The sequence below is a fragment of the Echinops telfairi genome, unplaced genomic scaffold, assembly GCF_000313985.2.
Source record: "Echinops telfairi isolate 266 unplaced genomic scaffold, ASM31398v2 ScPeMD7_23;HRSCAF=83, whole genome shotgun sequence".
NCBI classification, from domain to species: Eukaryota; Metazoa; Chordata; class Mammalia; order Afrosoricida; family Tenrecidae; genus Echinops; species Echinops telfairi.
The window spans coordinates 46653030-46676214 of record NW_022103920.1 but is presented as its reverse complement, the minus strand read 5'-3'; the positions used below and the strand labels follow the sequence as shown (position 1 = coordinate 46676214).

Genomic DNA, 23185 nt, shown 5'->3' with positions numbered 1-23185 from the left:
TATATATGAAGCTGTTCACTGACACCTATTTACTGCCATTGAGTTGATGCTCCCGCCTAGTGACCCTATAGGACAAGCTAGAAGTGCCCCTGTAAGTTACCAAGAATAATTATTTATGGGAGTAGAAAAGGCCCTGTCTTTCTCCAAGGAGCAGCTGGTAGTTTAGAACTGCAAACCAACTCTTCACCACTATGTCATCAGGCTTTTAAAAATGCTACTTGTCTGATGATAAAAATGGGTAAATGTAGATTTTGTTATATATCTCATACCTCATGTTTCATTTGTATAATTAATATCACTTGATGTATGAAAGCCAAGATAGATAGCACTTTAGAAACAGTGATGGGAGTAATGATTCCCTGAGGGTATGGGAAGAAAGGTGTGGGGTGGAAGCGGGGGAGGGGGAGCAGATAGCAATGATGACTACCCTGTTTCCCCGAAAGTAAGACATCCCCACAAAATAAGACCTACTTACAGTTTTGCCTCTCGCTGAAATATAAGGCATCCCCCTGAAACTAAGACCTCGCCAAAAATAAGGCCCCCCTGAAGCTACCATAACTCTGGACACTGGACCATAGCGGCAGGTGCCGCCGTGCAGGTCACTGTTGGCCGCAGCGCAGCCAGAACAGACAGGAAGTGCGAGGTCTCTTTTACTAGAACAATAAATGTGTACCGTATTCTTCATGGAAAAATAAGACATCCCCTGAAAATAAGACCTAGCACATCTTTGGGAGCAAAAATTAATAAAAGACACTGTCTTATTTTGGGGGAAATGGTAGATAACCCCACTCTAGAAGAACAAATACAGAATTGTAGGTGAATGGATACATTGTATGGTGTAAAATATGGCTATATACATGAACAAGGGTTCCTGGGGGCAGGGTGGGGGAGGGAGGGGATAAAGGAGTGCTGATATCAAAGAGTTTAAGAGGAAACAAAGTCTTTGAAAATGATGGTTGCAGCAATTGTACAATTATTCTTGATCCAATTGAATTATGTGTAAGATCTGTAAGATCTCCTAATAAAATTATTTTTAAAAATTCTATTGCCTAGCCCATCGTCAAAGTTTCTCCTACCTGATATTCAAAGCTTCTTAAATCTAACCCCATAGCTCTAGTCTAGAATGATTATCTATCCTGCTAATCCAGGATTCTTGCCACAGTCTCTCCTATTTTGCTCCCTTTTCACAACATTTAATCCAATGTCCACATTTTTTTATACTACGAATTCCCTGACACATTCTTTGCAATATTTTCTGGCCATTCAGAAGTTCTATTTTGGCCACATCAAATTCCCACTCAGGTCTCATCTTCTTCTTGAAGTTTCTCAAATGTTCTGTAAAATTAATTTTTCTAAATTGTATTTATTTTCCATATTATATATTCTACAATTCTAGAGATTCATCTGTGTGTTTCTTATGATATAGTTAATTCCCATTAAATTTTATAGCCACTGAGTTCATTTATTTTTGTTTCTTTTAGTCTTTATATAAACTCACATTTGATATCACAAAACTTATATTTTCTCATAACTGTTATTAACTTCTAGGGAAAGTTAAACAATTAAAACAAATTTTATTGTCTTGTCTGTCACCTAAGAGAGTGTGCACTTAATAATTTAGTTGAAGAAGAAGCAACAATTATATGATCAGCACTCAGGTATCGATCATTGATTTTGTAACAGTAAATTGGCCTTAGTCTAAAATGCTGTACACTGGCACATTATTGTTACTCTTCTGTTCAGGGGACTTTCCTAACAGAGGAAGCTTAGTATGCTTATCAACATGCTTAGATACTGTGATCTTGTTTTCTCTTGTAGGAGATCCAGGTGTGAATCACAGTTCATAGGTCTAGAAGGGTAAGGAGTAACTGTAACTTCATAACACAACCATAAAAGCCAAATCTGACACCAACAGTCTCAATAAAATATACCCAGGAAACTGGGACTCCCAAAGCAGGAATACCATTTATGAGAATGATGTTCTCTCAGTTAAAACATTAAACATCTCATTTAAAAGATTTCAATTAAAATGAAATTAACAGCTATTGTGTATGAGCAACAGAAGATATTGAAATGACCATATATATCTTTTAAATGACTATATTTTTAATGACTAAATATAGTATACAAACATTGGGGCTACTAATCTATTGTAGACTAAGATAAAACCCAAAAGACTACAACAAAAAATTTTTCTTTTAACCTTAAAACCTTTAGCATATTAAGCAAAGGAAAGAAACATTATAATGTAGTAACTTCTTGTTATGATTAAATAGATTTACTAAGGCAGCCCAAAAAATGACCTTTGTTTCTAATCCTACTCAGAGCAAGATGTCAAGTACAGATGAATGGAGAAGTTAGATAAGGGTCTTGGCAGTGGTAGCCAGTAATAGGCCTAACCCATATCAAGACTTAATTCATCTTGTTCTCCATTGTGTAGCATGCTTATAAACCCTTTCTTTAGGCCATTGACATACTAACTAGCTGAGAGCTGAAGCTAGAACTCAGATATTATTTTACTTGGCCCACATGCTGCCCTAAAAAAATGAACCAATCTGCCTTTGGGCAGAGTATTCACTCTCAAGTTCCCTATGGCTTCTGTCCTTCCTTTTGTCTTTTGTCCTGGCAACCTTGATTTTTTTGTTTTGTTTTATTTTACCTACAAAGCTCCTGAAGACATTTAAGCTTGTGATCATGAGTCATAATAAACTTGATAGCAGTAAGTTTGTTTTATTTCCCCTAGATCTTTGATTTAGGATTGTAGTAGATTTGCGACCTATTATGTTATTCTTCTGTCTCCCCATCAAATAGTTTCATTTGAGTGAGTGGGAATCTAATTAGGAAATAGGTTAAAAGATGAATTATAGTTTGTTACGGCTGTATATTGAATCAATAAAATTATATTTAAAGCTAAAGTCATTTTGTAGCATATTACTGGGATATGGTATACATGAAAGTATTTTCTAAGGGACAAAAAATCTGTATAAATAGGAAACATGTATGAGAAAATTATAGATTCTTATAATAAAAAGCAGTTTTCACCAAATGAAAATGCAAACAGTCTGAAAGATGACAACAATGCTCATTTAAAATAGCGTTAGTTTTCAGTTGTTAGCCCAAATGCTACTATTTCTATAAATGTACCCACACAAAATAATACACAATAAAAATTGTTTTCAAACATGAATGCCAATATACTCCTTGAACATACTAAAAAGCTATTAATTTAATGAATGTGCAATCCTACTTTGCTTTAACAGAGCAATAACTACTTTGCTTTCAAGTTTATGTATTTATATTTAAATTATCAAAATGGTCTAAGTAAACATACAATATACTTGTGACATTTCATGGGTGCTCTCTTCTCTACCATTTAACCTGGTGAGGTTGATACAAAATTAGAGACCATCATGAAATATAAACTAGGAACTGAAAATATGAAATCAGAGAGAACAAAGAAGAATCAGAACAAATGGCAAAAGGACATGGGACACACGTCCTTTAGAGAACTGTACCTTTTTAATTGTCTTCTCAATGAGCATGTCACCCACTGGCATCAGAATACCACCAAACACAGCCAGGACGGCCCCAATGACGGCCCCCGCAATGAGCCCACAGTTCCTGTCGCAGCCCATGCTTTCCTCCAGAGGACCAGCAAAGGTTCAGGAACTGCTTCTTTCAAACTCTTGGGTCCGATTCAAGTGCTTTCCAAGAGCTCTGGTTCTATCACTAGAAAGAGATTATAAAACAGAAGCTTAAATATCAGTGCAAAAAGATCAAAGTACAAAGAAAACACGCAATTGAAAAGCGATCATTTTGCTGTTATAAATAAACAAATGCTTTCCTTTGCTTTAGCAAAATGGCTGTTTAGATTCTTCTCCCTTTTCTTCCTCTTAATAATGTGCCTGAGGCCCAAAAAATATATATTGCCATCTAGTTTCTTCAACAGTTTCTTCTTCAGGATGTTCTTTCTGTGGACGATTCCCGTGATGCAATCTTATCTGTGTAGGCTCATGCTGGCTGTACTCACCCTCATATCACTCTTGCTCAGACTGACCTGCCCTGTTAACTATATCTCGCCCCTCTGTCTGGCTTCTCCAACAAGCAGAGTTAACTATGAAGGGCCTGGTGGTTCCTGCAAATCAAATATCGGTGGCCTGATGTCTTCTCAATTTAAATGCTAAGCAAATATGCTGACATGTTATTTTTTTATTATACCTTCTTTGGGAGTAAACAGCAAGATATAGATTACACAGATGATGATTCTTAGAAAAAATCAATTCCTCCAATCATTTGTAAACTACCTGTTAAGAGAAAAAACAGTGGTAAGCTGGGCAAATGGAAACTAAGACAAGCATTTTCCCTATCAGCATAATTGTAATCATAGTAAAAGGAAAATCTCATTATTGTGAATTCTAAGTGTACGTCCAAATTGTGTCTATATCATATAAACTTATTCAGAACAATAAGTGGTTTTGAAGACCTGTGCTTTAATGTCAACTTAATTGCTAATAGCTGATTTTGGATATATCATAACTATAGAGAATTAAAAAAGCTATAATATCAAGAGTGCATGATTTTAATGCTAGCCCTGTTTTCTGATTGGTTTAAATATTAAACTTGAATATTATATTATTCAGTTTATCATGTGAAGTTGATTTATGGCAGTTGTAACAATGTAACTAGTTGTGTTTCAACTGGTCAATCTTCATGCTTTATATCTTTATGTAACAGAACATGTACTTGTTACATCAAGAAAACAAATTATAGAATGAGTGGACCTTGCTGTAATAAAAGTGGTAAAGATCTATTACTTGTGACAAACCTTTGAAAGTATAATTATTTGAACTACTTTGGTTATAACTTACTTTTCCCCTATAGGGTTGAACTGGCATTGATAAATGGTCATAATGTGCTTAAAAGCCTCTAAACAAATACTTTATACTTTAAAATGTCTATGGCCAGCAAAAGCATAGATGCCCAGAGAATGCATGCTATGGCGAAGAGAGAGCATCAAAATACATTTGTCAAAAGTATAAGGGAAATAAAATAAATTATATGTTGATGTGGTATCCAAAATATAGTTTTTCCTTCACAGTTTTATGGCGATAGAAGTATCAATCCAATTAGTTTATTTCTAAGTGATGAGCAACCTATCCTTTTCACAATAGCACTGGATTGACTACCAACTAATAGAAATATACAAAATAAGAATTGTTCTCCAAATGCTTTCTTACTGAGTAAAAATTATCTTTTTCTGTTCCCTTACATCTAGAATACTTTAACCATAAAATATAGGTGAGATAGTTTATTGTGCCAGCCTGGCTGATAAACGCAGGTGGGATTGACTGAGGGGCGGAGAGATGGATGGCTTGGTGAGCCTTGCCTTTCTTGTCTCTCACTCTGTGATCATTGGACCAGTGTGCAGCTGCCTTGCTTGTTCTGTGCCTCAATTTAAAGGCTACACTGCCTGTGGGACGCCTAGCCTGTGGACTGTGTTGCTGTAAGTTGAGGTCCCTTTAAGACTTCTCTGGAGCTGCGTACTGGCGGTTGGTGACCTGCCTTATGATTGGCTGCTGTGCTGACATAGCCTAGCTCTCTCTACAAATAGAGGAAGATCTGGCATCAGACAGAGACTTGAAGGACTGCTGGTCTCTCAACTTTCTCTCATGGACGTGAGTTGCACTAAGCCATTTATAGTGCTTTCTAATTTAACTGTTTATTTCTTGTATTGTATATTTATCTGTATATAATTTAACAGTTCATTTCTCATTATATATCTAATTATCTTTATAAATAAATATATTATATTATCAGGAATTTGGTTTTATCTCTCTAGAGAACCCTGTCTAACACAATAGGATACAATAAATTAGTTTCTACTTAGGCCAAAGTGAAAAATAAACATATTTCATCAGTCCTATTTTTTATAATATGAATGGAAAACAAATCTAAACAAAATATTTGTTTTTCCTATGGACTTCCGTATATCACTGGGCAAGTGGGTTTGACATTTTTAATAGTTTGGGGGTAGAGTGGGGAGAATAACATTTCTTATCCTGTGAAATCATCTAACACAGGCTACCTTTATGACCTTGCTCTTGGTTGACACACTGCAATGAAAGAAATTCTTTCAGGTGGTTTACAAACCACCTGAAGACCTCTATATAATTAAATTAAATTTCCTATGCAACAAGTCTTATTATTTTGCAGCCTATTCTTATAAATAGCCATTACATTTTTAAATATGGAATCCCATTCTGGTTCTATATGTGTATGCCTTGAACCGACAGTTATGATCAGAGAGCTTTTTGAGATATAGTTTAATGTATATCTAGTTCACATATGCCTCCCGATTGCAAGCTATACTTCAGATAACAATCAAAATAAAGAGATTTAAACTAATGTGCTCCGGACTAGGATCTTTGAGACTGTACCCAAAACAGATTTGGCTCTCTTGTCAAGTGGTCATGGACAAGCTACTTAACATCTCTCCATTTCTTTATGTGTAAAATGAGATGCTAAGACAAGATCAGTGGGTTTTAAATCAAGCACGTGAACTGGTTTTTCGTTCAAGTTCTAACATAACAAGACTTTATAAAAGGATCAGCATAAATATGAATCTAGCATAAACCATTAATGTCAAAATTAGGAAATTGAAGATTTCACCAACTTTTGAAGTCTGAAATTAATTAGACATGCCATTAAGATACATGAATGACTACTGGAATGTGACAGTTGGAGACAAGGAAGCATTGGGAGTTGGCAAGTGTGACGCTTGTGAGAGAAAAGATGACAAAGATCACCTTGCAAAAGAATTTGGAAGACTGACAACCTATTAATCGCAGATCATAGTTTTCAACAACATAAATGGTGACCGTACATATGGAAAATTGTTCTGGGAATATAGTGTTTAAAGGGTTTGACTGCTCACCAGAGGCTGCTAGTTGTAGTCAAAAAGCTCCCCCACAGAAAAGAGTGGGGGACAGTGTGCTCTCCTCAGATTTACAGCGGTGGAAAGTCTATTGGCCCTTCTGCTCTGTCTCACAGGTGGGTAAGAGTCAGAATCTACTAAGTAGCAGTGGGGTTTTGTATATTGTCCTACCTCTCATTGACATGAAATCTACTTGCGTTCATCTAGATCTGGAAATCCTACACCTCCTCTCTTCCCTCTTTTTACTTTGTAATTGTCTTCATTGCACATTGATGCTTCTGGTTCCCTGTTGGCAGCAGGGTAGGTTTGTTGTACTTTGGATATTCCTGTGTCTGGGCCGACTGCTGGCTGTTGTCATGTATGTCATTATCAAATTGCTGTCTGCTGTTGCCAGATTTTTGGTCCGAAGAACTCCCTTTAGGGTGTCTTGTAAGTTTGATCTGGGTTTTACCAATTCTTTTAATTTCTATTTATCAGAACTGTCTATATTGTTGTATTTGAGGGATAATTTTGCTTGTTATATAAATTTTGTTTGGCAGGTTTTTTCTTATTCCTTTTCTGTCATTCCATTGAAGAGCAGCCTTGGCCTCCTAACTGAAAAAGATCAGCAGTTCAAAAACACCAGCTGCTCCTTGGGAGAAAGTTGGGTATTCGACTCCCATAAGGAATTACAGCCTTGGGAGCCCTCAGGGACTGTCCGATCCTGTCCTATAGAGCCAGTGTGCATTGGAAAGGATTCTATGGCAGGTGAGTGATCATTTCATTGCCTTCTGTTGAGAAAATCCAAGTTTAGTTATACTGGTTTGCCTGTATAGGTAGGTACTTTTTCATTTATACTGCCCTGCTCTCAGAATTCTTCCCTTGCCTTTGAATTTGGAGAGGTTGACTATGGCATGTTGTAGGGGTCTTATTTTGAGATCTATTCTGTTTGGGGTTTATTCAGCATCTTAAGTACCTATCTTCTTGACATCAAGATATTAAGGGATTTTTCCTCCAATACCTCCAACAATTTTCTCTCTGCCTTGAAAATTTTGCTTTCTTCTGCTCTGAAATTGCAATGACACATAAGCCATTGCTCTTGAGGATTTGCCACATAATTCCAAGCATTCATTCAGATATCTGGGGTCTTTTTTCTGATTGTATCTCTAGCAAATTAGTTAGGAGAGATTTATGTTCAAGCTCACTAATTCAGCTTTCCACTGATTCAATTTTATTCCTTTATCCTTCCAAAATATTATCTATTTCTGAAATAGCATAAATCTTCTGGTTTTCTGTTTGCTGTTTTGTATGACTTCTACTTTTTTCATTTACTTTGCTAGTTTGTTCTTATAGTACTTACCTGAGTTTTATTTTTTCTGTATTTCCCTTGACCTCTTCTGTAGCCTTTCCATCTTTCTCTAAGTCTTATGAATGAACTAAATATTCTTTTAAACTCCTTATCAGGCAGTTTTATTGTCATTTGTTCCTCAAAAGAGCATTTGTCTAAACGTTTTGGTCACTTGTTTGACCACCCTGACTTCTTTCTTCAAGAGAACCAAAATTGTTGTCCCAGAAGCTTTGCTGCGGTATAGCTGTTGTCTTTACACACTCATCACCTGGTTCCTGGTGGATGTGACAGAGAAGGTGCATATGTGCACAGCTCTCTGCTTAGGTAGCATGGGTGACTGCTGCTGCCTGCTGGCTATTCATGATCAGGTAGTATAGTAGTGACACTTGCCCAATTGGTGGGCCTGCAGGAGGTACAGGACAGATGGGTCAATTTGTTATTGTTTTCTATTGTTATTTGTTATTGGTTGGGACAAAAAAATTGAAACAGCAGCAGCAGCAGCAACAGTCTAATAAGGGAAAGCAGACAAAGAACAGCAGGAAAACATAACTAAGTATCATCCTTACTGCCACCCAGTGGTGTTCTAGCATGTTATCTAAACAGACTGCTCTTTGCAAACACTCAAGATCGCTGTGGATTGTCAGACTAGCTGACAATTCACCAGCATTTCTCTTCTAAGGTCACTTTAGTTCAGCTTTTTCTCTTAGTAGATATCTAATCCATTTCTCTATCATTTCCTCTGAGGGTCACTGTTCCTATTTTATCATCTAGTCTCATACCTTTGTTGTAGAGGGTCTGTGTAGTGTGTCTGTTTATTCCACCATCTTACTGAGATCAGCAATAACACCAACTTCTTGATAAATGGGAAAAGCTACTTCCACACACAAACAATTCCATGAACACCAAAGTACAACTTTGAATATTTCTACTCCAATTCAGAGAAAATCTCACTAATAGATTTGATGCACTGGTTACTAATGACAAAAGACTAGACAAGTTGTGAGAAGGCCACATCGTACAAGAAGCGGGTAAGAGCTCCTTGAAAAGGACAAGAAAGGAAGTTCAAAATGGATTCCAGAAGAGACACTGAACATAACAAGTGTCATGATTGTGTGTTTTTTCTTTTATACATAGAGCTGCTATCAGTTGGACCAACTCAACAGCATCTAACAACAAAAACAATGCGGGGAAAAAAGCGAATAGTGTAAGAAGCAACAAAAGAAGATGGGAGAATACATAGATTCGCTATGCCTCTATACCAAAAAGTGTTCCTTGATGTTCAATCACCTCAGGGTAGCATATGACCTAGAACCAATAGTACTGACAGGAAAGGTCCATGATGCACTGAAGGTGTTTGCAAACACAAGGCTCTAGGAATTGACAAAATACCAATGGGAATATCTTAACCAATGCAAACAAAGCTGTAAGCATCTCTTGTCTATGTTAAGAAATTTGAGAGACAGCTACTTCAACAACTGACTCTAGGAGATTGATATTCATGTTCATTCCAGAGAAAGATGATCTATGAAATGTAGACAATATTGAGCAATATAAGTAATAGCACATGCAAATAAAACTATGCTGAAGATAACTCAAAAGCAATTGCAGAAATATAACAACAGAAGACTGCTAGGAATTCAAGATGGATTCAGGAAAGAATGTCGAATGAGGTATTTATTAGTCAATCCTGCCGATTAACGGGTCTTGATTGAACGAAGAGAATACCCAAAAATGTCTTCTTATGCAAAGATATTCCACTTTGGGATTATAATAAGTTACGTGATGAATAGGAATCCTAGTACATTCAATTGTGTTTATGGGGAACTTGTGCACAAACCAAGAGGCAGTTGTAGCAGCAGAACCAGGGGATACAGTGTGGCTTAAAATCAGCAAAGACGTGCATCAAGGTTGTAACCTTTCATTGGATTTATTCATTCTGTGTGCTGATCAAAGAATTCAGTAACCTAGCTCTATGAAGAGAAGGAGGCATCAGGATTGGAGGAAGGCTCATGAACAAATGCAGTACTCAGATGACACAACCTCACATGCTGAAAGTAAAGATCCGCAGCATTTAGAGACGGAGATAAAAACATATCTGGACCTTCGTATGAATGACTACTCAGATACGAAACAAAAATTCGGATACATTTTGAGATTTATTAGATTTACAAATCTAATAGTAAGTTTTAAGATTTATAAGCAATATTGTGATAAACTGTTGAAATATTTATGTTATTTAGGATTTCATTGTCCTAGGATCCTTAATTAACATGCCCAGAAGCAGGAGTCAAAAAGTCAAATGATATATTCTTTAGTTAAATCTGTTGCAAAAGACAAATATATCACTTTGGGGACTAAGGTAGACTTGGCATGAATCATAATATTTTCACTTGCCTCATGCTCATGCAAGCTAGACAATGTGTAAGGAAGCCAGTGAAGGATAGCTATGTTTGAATTATTGTGTTGACAAAGAATATTGAATATGACATAGACTACTGGAATAAAAACCACATTTTTGTCTTGGAGTAAGGATCCCCACTGCTTCTGAGAAGTGAGAACCGTGAGTTGGTCTCAAGAGCTTTGGACATATTACCCATAAAGGCCAATCCCTAGATAAAAATATTACTTTTGGTAAATGAGAAAAATAAAACAAGATCCTCAATGATATGGATTGATATGGTGACTGGCGATGGTGGCAAATATAGCACAATTGTGAGGATAGTTATGAGTTAGAACCAATTTGAAGTCACTTAAAAATACAATCACCCCACCAAAGGACATTTGGCAATGTTTGGAGTTATTTTGGGAGGAGCAACTTGAATGCAGCAGTTGAAGGCCAGGCATACTACAAAACACCCTACAAAATACAGAACAGTCCCTGCCCCCCCACCCCCACCCCAGCACAGCGCACTCAGCGCACAATGACAATAACTGTTGTGTATGCATTTTCCACTAGTTGGAACTGACTTTGTCCCCTAACAATAACAGCACCCTTCAGACGTGGATTCACAACTTGACCTCTGCACTATGTCCTGAAACTCGAATCCCTTATTATTAGTATGCTCTGAAAGAATGTTAGAAACCTATGATTTTGTTGAACCATTTAGAAAATGGAACAACTTACACCCAGTGTCAAGTTTTAGTGATGTCATGAATCTATGAGAAAACAAAAACAAACCTCAGTTTAATTTTTTATCTCTTTTGGAAATATATTTTATGTTTTATATAATCAATAAAAGACCAGCATTCTTTTCTTCTGCCACTATAACAGAGAACAGAATAAACTTCTTTTAAAATGATAACTTTATCACTTAAAAATAGCTGTAAGTGTATATATTGACCTCTTTCTATTCACCAGGAGGCCTGGTGGCATACTGGGTATGAGTTGGGTTGCTAACTGCAAGGTCCAACTGTTCGAAACCACCAGCTGCTCCATAGAAGAAAGATGGGCTTTGTACTTCTGTAAAGAGTTGCAGTCACGGAAACCCAGAGGGGCTGTTCTGTCCAGGCCTTTAGGAGTCAAAATCAACTCGATGGCAGTGCGTTTGGTTTGGTTTGGGTTGGGGTGGGGTGGGTTTTTCATTGCATGTGGAAAACCTCGTGATGAATTTACCTGACCTTGTCCAGAATCGTTCTCTTCCAGCAGAGCAGGCCAATACATGACAGGGATTTCTGCAAGGGCCACGGAGTCCTGAGAGGGCTCACTGGAAAATACAGGGAGCCGCACTTGTTTTTCAATATTTCCCCCTCTCTCCAGAAAACATACTCTAATGACATCTGTGGACCCTGTCCCCGACGCTGTTGTGCAACGAAAAGCTTGGGCACTGTCTACTTTGAACTTAATACAGCAATACTATGGTGCACACATCCCTCTGCTGTGGGTTTAAGTTCATCAGAACACTGAAATGTTGAGCAAGTTAGTCTGTTGAATTATTTGGTTGGAAAGTTACTAATCTAAGGTTGCCCTATGCTTTATAAATAAACAGTCAAACTTACAATTAATAATCTAACATTACTGCATCCATGTACTGATATTTTTGAGCAAAAGAGGGAGAGTAAATTTTAGCTTGGCTACTTGTTTAACTTTATAACTTATTTTCATGGTAATTGATATTATTTGGATTCATTTATCATCTTTCAATGCATTGTCACCATGAGTAATTAGGTCTTGCTGTCATACTTTATTATTAGCTTTCATACTACAAAATTATAATTAACTTTATTCACCTGGGACTCACACAGAGTACCTTAGAGAAAAATTTTGGTTACATCGCACGCTCTACTCAACAACTCTTCCACCCATTTTTTACCTTTAGAGGAATAATATTGTTGCCTCTACCATTCCCTCTCATTAAGTTTTGGAAGTCATGCAAATTTTATGTATTGGTTTCCTTAATAAGCACATCACTACAAACTAAAATAGGTAATTTATTTCCCAAGCCAGTTTGAGAAAAAACATTATTGTTTAGAAATTGCTAATTGTATAAGGCCTTGCTAAGACATTTACGTCTATCATGTAGAGTCTGTATAAAGTGCTTAACCTTAGAGTAATCACAGGTATGGAAAAGAAAATTAATTATTGAGCCTTGAAGATTGAAGGCAGAAAAAAATTCCAAAGCCTGTTTGAAGAAGTCACTACTCACAGTCCTTTCTTGATCATCTAAGCCGGTCTGCTGCTTTCTACTCCGTGTAAATCTTTCGGAGGCAATTTGCTTAGTAGAATTTGTGAAAGGCTCTGCTCCCTTGGCTTCGCTTTGAAAGGAGATGGTAGATGAGAGCTCTTCGTTTGCTCTCAAATCCACAGCTGGTTTCTAGCATGATCTTTTTAGCATTTGCCCTTCCACAATGGGAGGAAGAGGCTGAGGCTTTTTGCCAAGGCTGATGTAGGATAAGCTATAAGAAGTCTGTTCAAGAGGCCAGGACACCAAAGCAAATTCCCAGACAACCTATAATTATTCCCGTGTGTGGATAAAGCTGTGTTCCCAGGAAAACTCCACCCAGAAAAGCCATGGCCCAGAGGTAAAAGTTCCTGGGATGTGAACTATGAAACTTGAAAAGTTTCAGATTTCCAGGGTACTTGTGCCATAAACAAGGGTCATGACTTGAATGATATCTTGTGACCAATGATTGGATATCTAAAATTTCCATTTTATCCATAATGATTCCTTCTGCTCATCCCCAGGAAAGAAATCCAGAAGACACCTCTCATTTTTCACTGTCATTCTTTTGAAAATTGTAATTGCAAAGCACCTAAAAATGTTATTGCAACATGTTCTTTAAACAGTCACTCTGATTGCTAAGTAGAGAATATCATTCTGGGTAGACTGTGTTCTGTAGACTGTTACCTAGCAGGCATGTTCAGATGTTCAGGGTAAACTCAAAACTCACTGGTATTGAGTTGATGCCAACTCATAGCTCCCCTGTAGGACAGGGTGAAATGTCCCTGTGAGCTGTAACTGGACAGAAATAGAAAGCCTTGTCTTTCTACACATACCCTCTACACCACCAGAGCTACTGTGCTCAGATTGCGCCCACAGTGTTTCTCATCTTATAAACAGAGCATCCCAAATTAAAAAAAGCTCAATTCTCCACCTAATTATTATTTCTCTGGGACTCAGTTATCTCTGAAATGGGTACAGTACACACAAAATAAGTCTTTGAGTGTTAAATAAAGTGAAGACAGATGATGCATGGTCTGAGAGAGCACCCTTTGTATCTCCAATACTCAGCAATACATTTCTTTCCTTTTGCTGCTCTATCCCCTGTCCCATCTCTCAGTCCAAGTAAGTCAGAGGTCAGAGAGGAAAAGGGAACTGATTTCTTGAACTGTCCAAACATATTCTGCTTTATTTATAATTTATTGTCGACCCACTGAACTACAGCCCGAAGGAAAGTGTGAATTACAAAGCCTTGACTTGGTAACAGTGTTTTATGGATGTGTAACTGTGGCCTAACAGTAAACTCATCTTATGTTAGTTCAATAAAGTGTTTTTTTAAAATATCAAATGTGCACATTTTACATAATTAGGGATGATTAGTTATAAAACATTTAGAGGAAAGTAAAGTCTACTTAAAAGTTATAAAATGTTAGGCTAGCAGATAAATGAGAAGGCAGCTACCAGGGTAAAGCAATGCTACTTGGAAGTCTTAACCAGACACTGGGCAGGGAACTATCGCCAGAGAACTGTTACCGACTGAATTCCTTGCGAAAGTCAACCTCACGTCCACCCATGCACATGCACAGCCAAAAACTTATGGAAAAAATAGGGGCGGCAACTATAGCTTCCAAGGCAAATTCCAGCTACTTGAGAACACTCTGTTCAAGTACATCTCCACTTGTCATTATGATGTTCTTCCGGAGCTAACCCATGTACACGCTGTCCAAGTGCATCCCCTATTGTTATGATATTTCTCCTGAGCTAACTCAGTAGCTGATGGTTATTTATTTAATTTATAATTTGAGCTTACAAACTTTTGGTGAATGAAAAATTTGTCACATATTTTTTTCTCTCATGGTCCAATAGTTTATTGGTCTCCTTACATTAAAAAAGTCATAAAATATTTGATTTTGGTTATCTTCTGAACCAATATTTAAGTAAATGTTTTCTTTTGGAGCCAAAAGATATTATTGATTTAGAACCATAGAAAAGGACAAAGCAGTATGTTAAATCTTTAAAAACAATCTTATGTTACATGTATAGTTCTGTCGGTATGAAATTTATTCTAGAAAATTTATGCCATTTATAATTATTTATGAAATTTCCTACTGTATACATTAAGCCTTTCACTTAATTTTTCCAGAATAATTCATCATTTAATGTAAGTAGCATCATGTAAGAAAATAATTACTAGTTGTGATAGCTTTAAATAGCTCAAATATGCTTCTGAACAGCCCCCAAAACATTAACATTGGTTTATCTATATTCTGCGACCAAATGCTCTACTAGTTTAAACTAAATGGTAAAATTAAAGATAATTACATAGAATTAATCTAATCTACCCTCCCCGGGAACAACAGTGTCCTTATCACTTAAAAACATAGTTTTAACATGAGCATATCAAAATCATATATTGCATGAACCATATGGGCAAAGTCAACCTAAACAAAAAGTATGCATTTCAGATTAAAATTAAATAAGCTAATGATTTTGTAAAGCAATAGGAAGTTAGCAACTAAATATTAGAAAACATGTTGACCTAAGTGTGACAGATCACCTAGGACAATGAAATCTCACTGTATTGATCCTTATTGATAATTATCTTCAATCGTGCTTCAATTTAAAAATCCTAAACAAATAGCTTAAGTATATAATAAAAGTTTTACAATAACCCAAATTGGATTGTAGATTCTTTCAAATATTAACAAGTAAATGTTCACAGATAAACATAAGAGTGTAAACATTAAGAAATGCAGTGTCCTTGGTCATTGGACCAAGTTTTAATAATTTATCTAGGAAGATTGAAAACTTGATAAACAGCACAAACTAATTTTTAATACAGTTTACTGATCTTGAAAAAAAAGTTATGTCTGTGCTGTGAATTTCTTAAAATATCTACACAGTAGTGTCATCTGGCATAATTTGTGAGATAGAAGCTCCTTGCTCTTTTTGTATTAAACACATATCTCGACTCACCTTGAAAAGGGAGATGACTCTTTCAATCAAGTGCTCCAACATTTGAGCAGGAATTGTCTGTAGGACTAAATTATATCCTGAAGAAAAAGCTTACAGTGCAACGCTCATTACATAAACTGGGTGAGAGTTTAAATTTTCTTAAAAAAAAAAAAAAACCTTTCACGTCAGATCCCAGTATGCAATCTGTTGCCAAAGAAAGAAGAAAAAAAAAGAAAAGAAAAAGAAAGAAAGAAACCCATATACACCATGCTACTGGTAAAACTCATAAAGGGCTGTTTTTATGATCTGGTAAGGACCTGCTACCCCTATCTGAGGTCCTTAGCTGCAGCACTGTGGGTGTGGGTGTGGGGGGTGTTATTTCCCAATCTAAGTAAGTCAGAGGCCAGAGGGGCAAAGGGAACTGAGTTACCCTGCTGTCCTTAAAGCACTCAAGTTTACTCACAATCATCGTTCCAGATGCTGCACTTGGATGATAGGCAGAAAGGGTAAATGGGGGATAAGAGTCTTTTACTGTTATTTTTTAGATTCCAAAGCTCATCTCGTAGAGTTTAAATGATATCTCTTTTTCTATGCAGTATTACTCTGAAGTGTTGTAAGACAAATCATTTTGAAAACAGTTGGAGACCCTGTCAATCAACAAGGATGTCAAACAGGCTTAAAGAGGAAATAGACTATTGTTCTAGTTGGGAAGTTCTTAACTGTTTATCATTTCATGTTAGTTTTATAAAAATTCTATGAGCTTAGAAAAATTACTGTATAAAAAAGCACCGTAAATTCCTCTAAAATTCTTCAGCTAAAATATAACCATTAAGTAATTTATAGAGTGACTACTTAGCATGACCATTTAATGTAAAGAAAGTATACTCTTAAGTCTTTTTTTTTAAAAAGCCATCATTTCTGTTTATAGAAAATAGGAGGTCTGGAGCTTTTAAGGAATAAAGCCCTTCCATGTCAAGACCCCATTTTTACCAAGAAATTCACAGAATCACACAGGCAAACTTTTCAGAAGGTTAAACTCTCATCTCTCAGGCCAGTTGGATAAATGCCTCCTAGTTAACCTTGAAATAAAGCAACCTAACAATAGTGGTGTAGAAATATATTTAGTTCATTAGATCATTTTAAATATCTCTTAATCATTGGACTGCTTGTGCTGTCTCTTCTGGGCATGTGGGAAAGACAACGAATCCTTTCATTAGTAAACAGTGCAATAGAACTGGAAAGGAGTTCACAACACTCTTTTTGCTCAAGCATGGCTTTTTCTTCCTAGACTATTTCTGCTGACACATTTACTTTAAAATTAATGATCAGTCATGAAACGCATTAGGTACACTGGAATATTTCCCCTCGAATTTGCAGACCACTGGGTAAATATATCTCCGTGTTATTTAACACCAAAATAGCTTTGTGAAACTCTTACTATGATTTGTGCTTTTCATTTTAAAAGAATAATTTCCAGAGATTTCAAGTAACTTTAAAAGTTATTTTCTTATAACTGTGACTTTTTAATTTTGGTTACATCTTTAAAATAGTACAGATGATCATTTAATTCTTGACTACGAGTTTTCTTTTTGTTATAATTAAACTGCTCTTATTATATAAATATATTCTCATCAACCGAATACACCCCCCAATATGACATTCAGAAATAGCTTACCAACAGGAAACTTCAGAGAGGATCTATTTTAAAGTGAACATAATAAACATATACATAATAATTTAATTACAATGACAATAATAATACTAAGAGAGAAATGTATTTCAGGAAAAAATACAAGAAAAATGGATACCTAATTCCACACTCAACTTACTTGAATCATTTTTTAATCAGCAGCCTATTGCCATTGAAACCCTCTGACTGTCTGGAGAGGAAAATGTCACACACCCTCAGGAGCGGTCCAAAGAATCAAATTTACATTCCCAGGGGCAGCTGCGAAGTGTTCAATGCCATAGACAACAATTCCTGAGCAGCTTAGCACACACGATCCAGGAAGCACACAGCTGGGTGAAATCTTCAACAGTGTTTATGGCTTTGGGTCAAGCACACATCTTGACAATAAGGAAACAAGATGCTGCATCCATTTCAGAGCAACAAAGTCAAGTTTTTCATTTTTAGAAGGAGTGCCTCCCTCTAGTATTTGAAGCGTGTGTTTTATGTGAGCGCACACTTTGCCTTACACAAATCCACAATAACGCTAGATAACTTAGTTGAAATCATAGGCAGACATTTTCAATATACTTATGTGAGGGGGCATTACTATAGTTGTTGTCAGACACTTAGGAGTTTGAATCCTGGTGATAACAGGCACTGTTTATACAGGCTGAGGATAAAGAGTTAAATTACTCCCTGATTTCTTAATCAAACAGGAAAAAATTATCAACTAAAAAAGAAAAATAAATATGTGGGTGGTGTTAAGGAACAGAAATCCCTAGGTGATTCAGAGAGTTAGCCTGTTTCAGACCTAACCAAAGGGTAAAGGTTCAAGTCTACCCACAGGTGTCTTGGAAAAAGCCAAGAACATTTGCTGCTGGAAGGTATCCAGTTAAAACCATTTGGAGCACGATTCTACTCTGGAGCGAGGGGGTTGCCATGTATTGGAGTGGAACGTCTCCACAATTGCTCAAGTGCTAAATGACATTTGATAATTACTTGGCACTCACTCAATGTTCTCCTTCCCAAGGGGACCCTCGTGTGAGTCTTTGTCCCTGTTCTTCCTTCTCTGCACGGCTTGCTGCAGGTCACTTCTCACCACCAGGTAAATTCTACATTTGTCTCTGCTCTGGCCCTGACGCTGCACCTGCTAGAGCAGTGTTCATAAGGAGAGAGATGCCCGTCTGTTCACATCATGGCTACATCCCCAGAGCATATAACAGGTCCATACTTGATAATCATCTGAAGGAACGGACACAAAGATTATTATAACCATAATAACATTTTAAAGGAATGTGGACGAATGGAAGTCAGGGATCAAAATCTTGTTTATTCTTATCGCAAATATACAAAGGAGTTGAACAATGTTCAGAATATCAGCTTTGTATGTGAATGAATCAAAAGGTTAGCAGGTCAAATCCATCAGATTCTCAGTAGAAGACAGATGAGAATATCCACATCGGTCAGAATTTATAGCCATCTGTGGAATTTATAGCCATCTATTTTGTCCCAGAGGACTGATACGCATCACAATGGACCAAGGGCAACGGGGCGCAAAGATGTGTCAGGAAGAAGACTGATAGCATGAAGGGTTTGTGCAGGGCCTGCCACAAGCATTTCTTTAACAAATAACTATGATCATTTTTGGTTATCAAGCAAATGTTCATTTTCACAAATTTACAAAAAACACAGGTTAAAAAAAAAACTATGAAACTACAGAGGAGGTAAAATGAGCTGCCTTTTTAAACCCCAATTATATTTCTTAGGTGTCGACAGTGTTAGATATTTTTGCCCTCACAAGTATTTTATAAATTTTAACTTATGTTTATGTAGACAAGATAATACATACTGTGGTTGTTAGGTGCCACCAGGTTGGTGCTGACTAATAGTGACTTGTATACTTAATGGAGCAAAATATCGCTGCATGCTGTGCCATCCTTACAATGTTTGCTCGGCTTGAGTTCATTGCTGCAGCCATTGTGTCAATCCAACTTACTGGGGGTCTTCATTATTTTCCTTGACCCTGTACTTGCCAATTATGACGTCCTTCCTTCTCAGAACTGGGGCCTCCTGTTGGTATGGCCAAAGTATATGATACAGAGTGTGACCATTCTTGCTTCTAAGTAATTTTCTGGCTATCTTTCCTCCAAAGCAGGTTTGATCCTTCTTCTGCAGTTAATGGAGTATTCAATACCCTTCAGCAGCACCATGTTCAAATGCATGGATTCTTCTTCAATTTTCCTTACTCGTGGTTCACCATCAGGTCTTGATCATATTTTTCCTCCTGAAATGGTTAATAGCAACCAGGGTTTTTGGAAATCAGAAGATGGTTTCTTCCATCTTCTGATATTTCCCACATATTTCAATTTTTCCTACACAATCTTTCTAAACTGAAATGCAAGTCATCGTTTTTACTTCAGTATCAACATATCATATAGATAGGGTGAATCATATTTCTTATAACTTGTCAAGTGGCTGAGGATTATTTTCATATCATGTATAGAGCTATTTTCTCTATTATTTCTAAACAGTCTATTAGAAAAGAATTATTTTCTTTTAAATAGCTGGTTATCTATTTAATAGAAATTATATTGTTTCTAGTCCTTTGCTCTATTTATCTGTTTCTAGGATCCCAGTCAGCAGCAGGAAGTGGGTCGAAAGTGCTTTTTGCTGTTTGTTGTTTCATAGATCGAGTTTTGCCAAATAGCTGTTTATGGATGCTGGGAACAGTGTATTGAAAGACTTGTCACTTGAACTGTGCTTCACAGTTTTTAACAAAAGCATTTGAAATATTTTTAAATATTTATTTAAGAGCAAAGCCAAACACTTTCATAAGTTTGTTAAAATGTATATTTTATACATTTATGATAATACCCTTGCTCAGCATTCAATCCTTGTAAGTTTGCTTGTTTATTACTCATAAGAAAATAATTGATCTTCCAATATTTGTCTGACTTTTTCAAAATTTTGGGGGTCTTTTTATTTTATTTTTATTGTCGTATCAATTGCAAAAATCTTCCTCTTTTATGTGATAAATTCTCACAGATACTTCCTTTTAAGCATTTTGTCAAATTTTAAAATCCCTTCTCCATTTTAAGAATGAGAAAATAACACACAGGCTTTATTTCAATATTTTTCTGGCTTTAGAAATTATTTTTGAATAGTACTTACAAATTCTGAATGACTCATGGAATTTGAGTAAGTGAAGGAGGAAGAGGGCAGTACGTTGAGTAACACACATGGCACCATATTTAAGAAGCAGCTGATAGGTGAACGAGAAGAGTCCCACAGAGTTTCTTATGACTCAAGCACTGGTCATGTTTTGTCTTAAACAACTCATTGACCTTGAGTCTACTACTTATCGCAACCTAAAGGGCAGCAGCCCAAGACGTCAGGGCACATGAGAGCACGTCATCCTCTACTGCTGCAGCTCACTGCCCCCAAGTCAGTTCTGAGTCTTAGTGTTGACAAATATCCAAATAGCCCTAGACGTCAGATCATCTCTCCTGAAGGATGGCTTTAAAATGAGCAAAATAGAAGACTTTTATTATGGGATAATGAAAATTAATTTACATTTGGATTGGCTCTTAGCTGATCAAAATGATGTTACTTAAAGTATCTAGCAGGGTTTATTTTTTTAAGTTGATGTTGTTGAAGTTTTGTTTACAGAAGGTCTCAAACAGTGTGTGGAAATGTTCCATATCTTTTAATTCCATTTTCCATGAACTTTTTGAAACCCCCTGTAGTTGGAGACTATAATGAATATATAAAACAGAGTTATTTATATCAGTAATTCTGATAAGAGGTAAGAATTGCATTTTGCTCGGTTTAAAAAGTAGACAAGTCTGCTTTAAAAACACAGTTATATGTTATCTGTGCCATCTGACATCTGTTACCTAAATCTTAAGAGTACACGGAATTTGACCAGTGGCTTCCTGCAATTTTTAAACAGATACGCACGCACGCATGCACACAAGCATACATGTTCCAGACTGTAGAAGAATATTTAATTGGAATATCTTTTAAAAGTGAAAATGAATGGCTCTAACAAGCATACTGTGGAACAACAATTTATATAAAACCACAACACAGGAAACAGTGCGTGCCTGGAGCCTTGCCTCCTGTTTACTTTTGTTTGAAGGCAGAGGTTGGATCCTTCTTCCCCGACACTTTGAGTTACTGTTTGGCACGGACTCTACCTTTGAGTGACAAAGTAGCTTCTGTTAAAAGTTTTAAAGAAATATAAATCAAGTCTCAATGTCCAAAATAAAAACGAAAGATTATTTTCCAGGTTGGTTTGCAATGGGCTTGCAAAAACACTTAAATTGTTTTGTTTATATTTTATTTCCCTGAATATATTCATGAAACCAGAAACTTTAGAGTTGGGACAGTTCCTATTCTATAAGGAATAAAACTAATTTAAGTATTTTAAAAATACTAAAACCCTTAGTCTCCCTGCATGTGTCTTATTAAAAAGTTGGTTAAGTGTTTGAATGCAAGAAATTATCCCCTTCCTGGGAATAGGATGAAGGATTCCTCAGGAAAGCGCCACACTTCACCCTCTTATAATACAGAGACTGGATGTAACTGTTAAACTTCATTTAGCCCCTAAAATGCTGGCAGAAGCATTAATATCTTTTCACATTATGAGGTAATGATGATGGATTTAATAAAACATACTTCCTATTCTCTTGTTGTAAATGGAAAGAAGAGGTTCAGGCTTCTTTCGGTAGCAGGTGGGGGTTCAGGTAAGGCCTGGCGTTACGCACTTGTCTGCCCATCCTCATCGTCCAATGAACAGCCGCGCGCTCAGAACACAGGCATCGTGACCACCCTCTTCCATGTTTCTGAGTGGAACTCTTTTATTTGGGGTTGTCAGTTAGGAAATCAAGTAGGTTATAGAAATGGAATTGTCAGGGAATGCCCTTTCAGACGTCTTAATTAGTTCTTAGATTCTCGGGTGCTCTTAGGCAGAGTTAGGCTCTCTTGGTTTGTGGAATCTACGTAGCTCAGTCCTATGGCACTTAGGTAAACAGTATCTTCCACACCACAGCTGGGGAGTAAACATACAAAGGTGAATGAAATGTGTATGCTGTCTGAGTACACTCTAGGGCAGCCTGCAACAATCCTTTGTTAACCTCCCAGTCAGAGGGCATGTGCTGAGAACATGTGCAAGGCTTGGAGCAGCCGCCTTCATGTATTCCAAAGACTGAAAACATTTTCTGGACATATTCCAAGATAATTGCTCGGCCTGTTTTTCCTCTCGTTTTCTGCAGCTCCTCAGGGGAAATCGGGCAATCACCATCCGTTGGAGGAAAGAGGACTGCAGAAAGCAGACTTTTCTCCTTCGAGGTGAAGCCAAGTTCCTAAAATTTGTAAACTGCTCCATTTCAATATGATTCAATATTTGAAAATCATAAATGTCTCCCCTGTCAGAAAGAAGGAAGTTCCAAAAGTTCATTTGTTTTTCTAATATGCTCTTTCAAAAGAGTATCTTTTTATTTGCTCTTCTCTCCCTCCTAGGTTTCCCCATATGTATCAACTTTGGTTGATTTTACTTGACTATTTGACACCGTATTTTCCTCTTTCTTGCTAATATCCTTTCAAGATGATACACGACATGCTAAGTAGATTTGCATGGG

The 23185-nt window shown here is 36.7% G+C and overlaps 1 protein-coding gene across 9 annotated transcripts in view; it reads right to left on the bottom strand.

The window, feature by feature from the left end:
- The window catches only part of CD36 (CD36 molecule), a 100521-nt gene that overhangs the window by 41277 nt on the left and 36059 nt on the right, over window positions 1-23185 (bottom strand). Inside the window, exons 1-4 of one of the 9 annotated variants that reach the window (XM_045288676.1) lie at window positions 15896-16194; window positions 11880-11965; window positions 4219-4304; window positions 3516-3729 (exon numbers count right to left, since the gene is read on the bottom strand). In XM_045288676.1, the coding sequence (XP_045144611.1) occupies window positions 3516-3635 (120 nt within the window). In that variant the 5' untranslated portion in view covers window positions 3636-3729; window positions 4219-4304; window positions 11880-11965; window positions 15896-16194. Of the gene's footprint in view, window positions 1-3515; window positions 3730-4218; window positions 4305-11874; window positions 11966-12904; window positions 13202-15895; window positions 16195-23185 lie in introns of those variants that run through there. The other 8 variants (XM_045288674.1, XM_045288673.1, XM_045288672.1 and 5 more) reach the window with 8 other exon arrangements.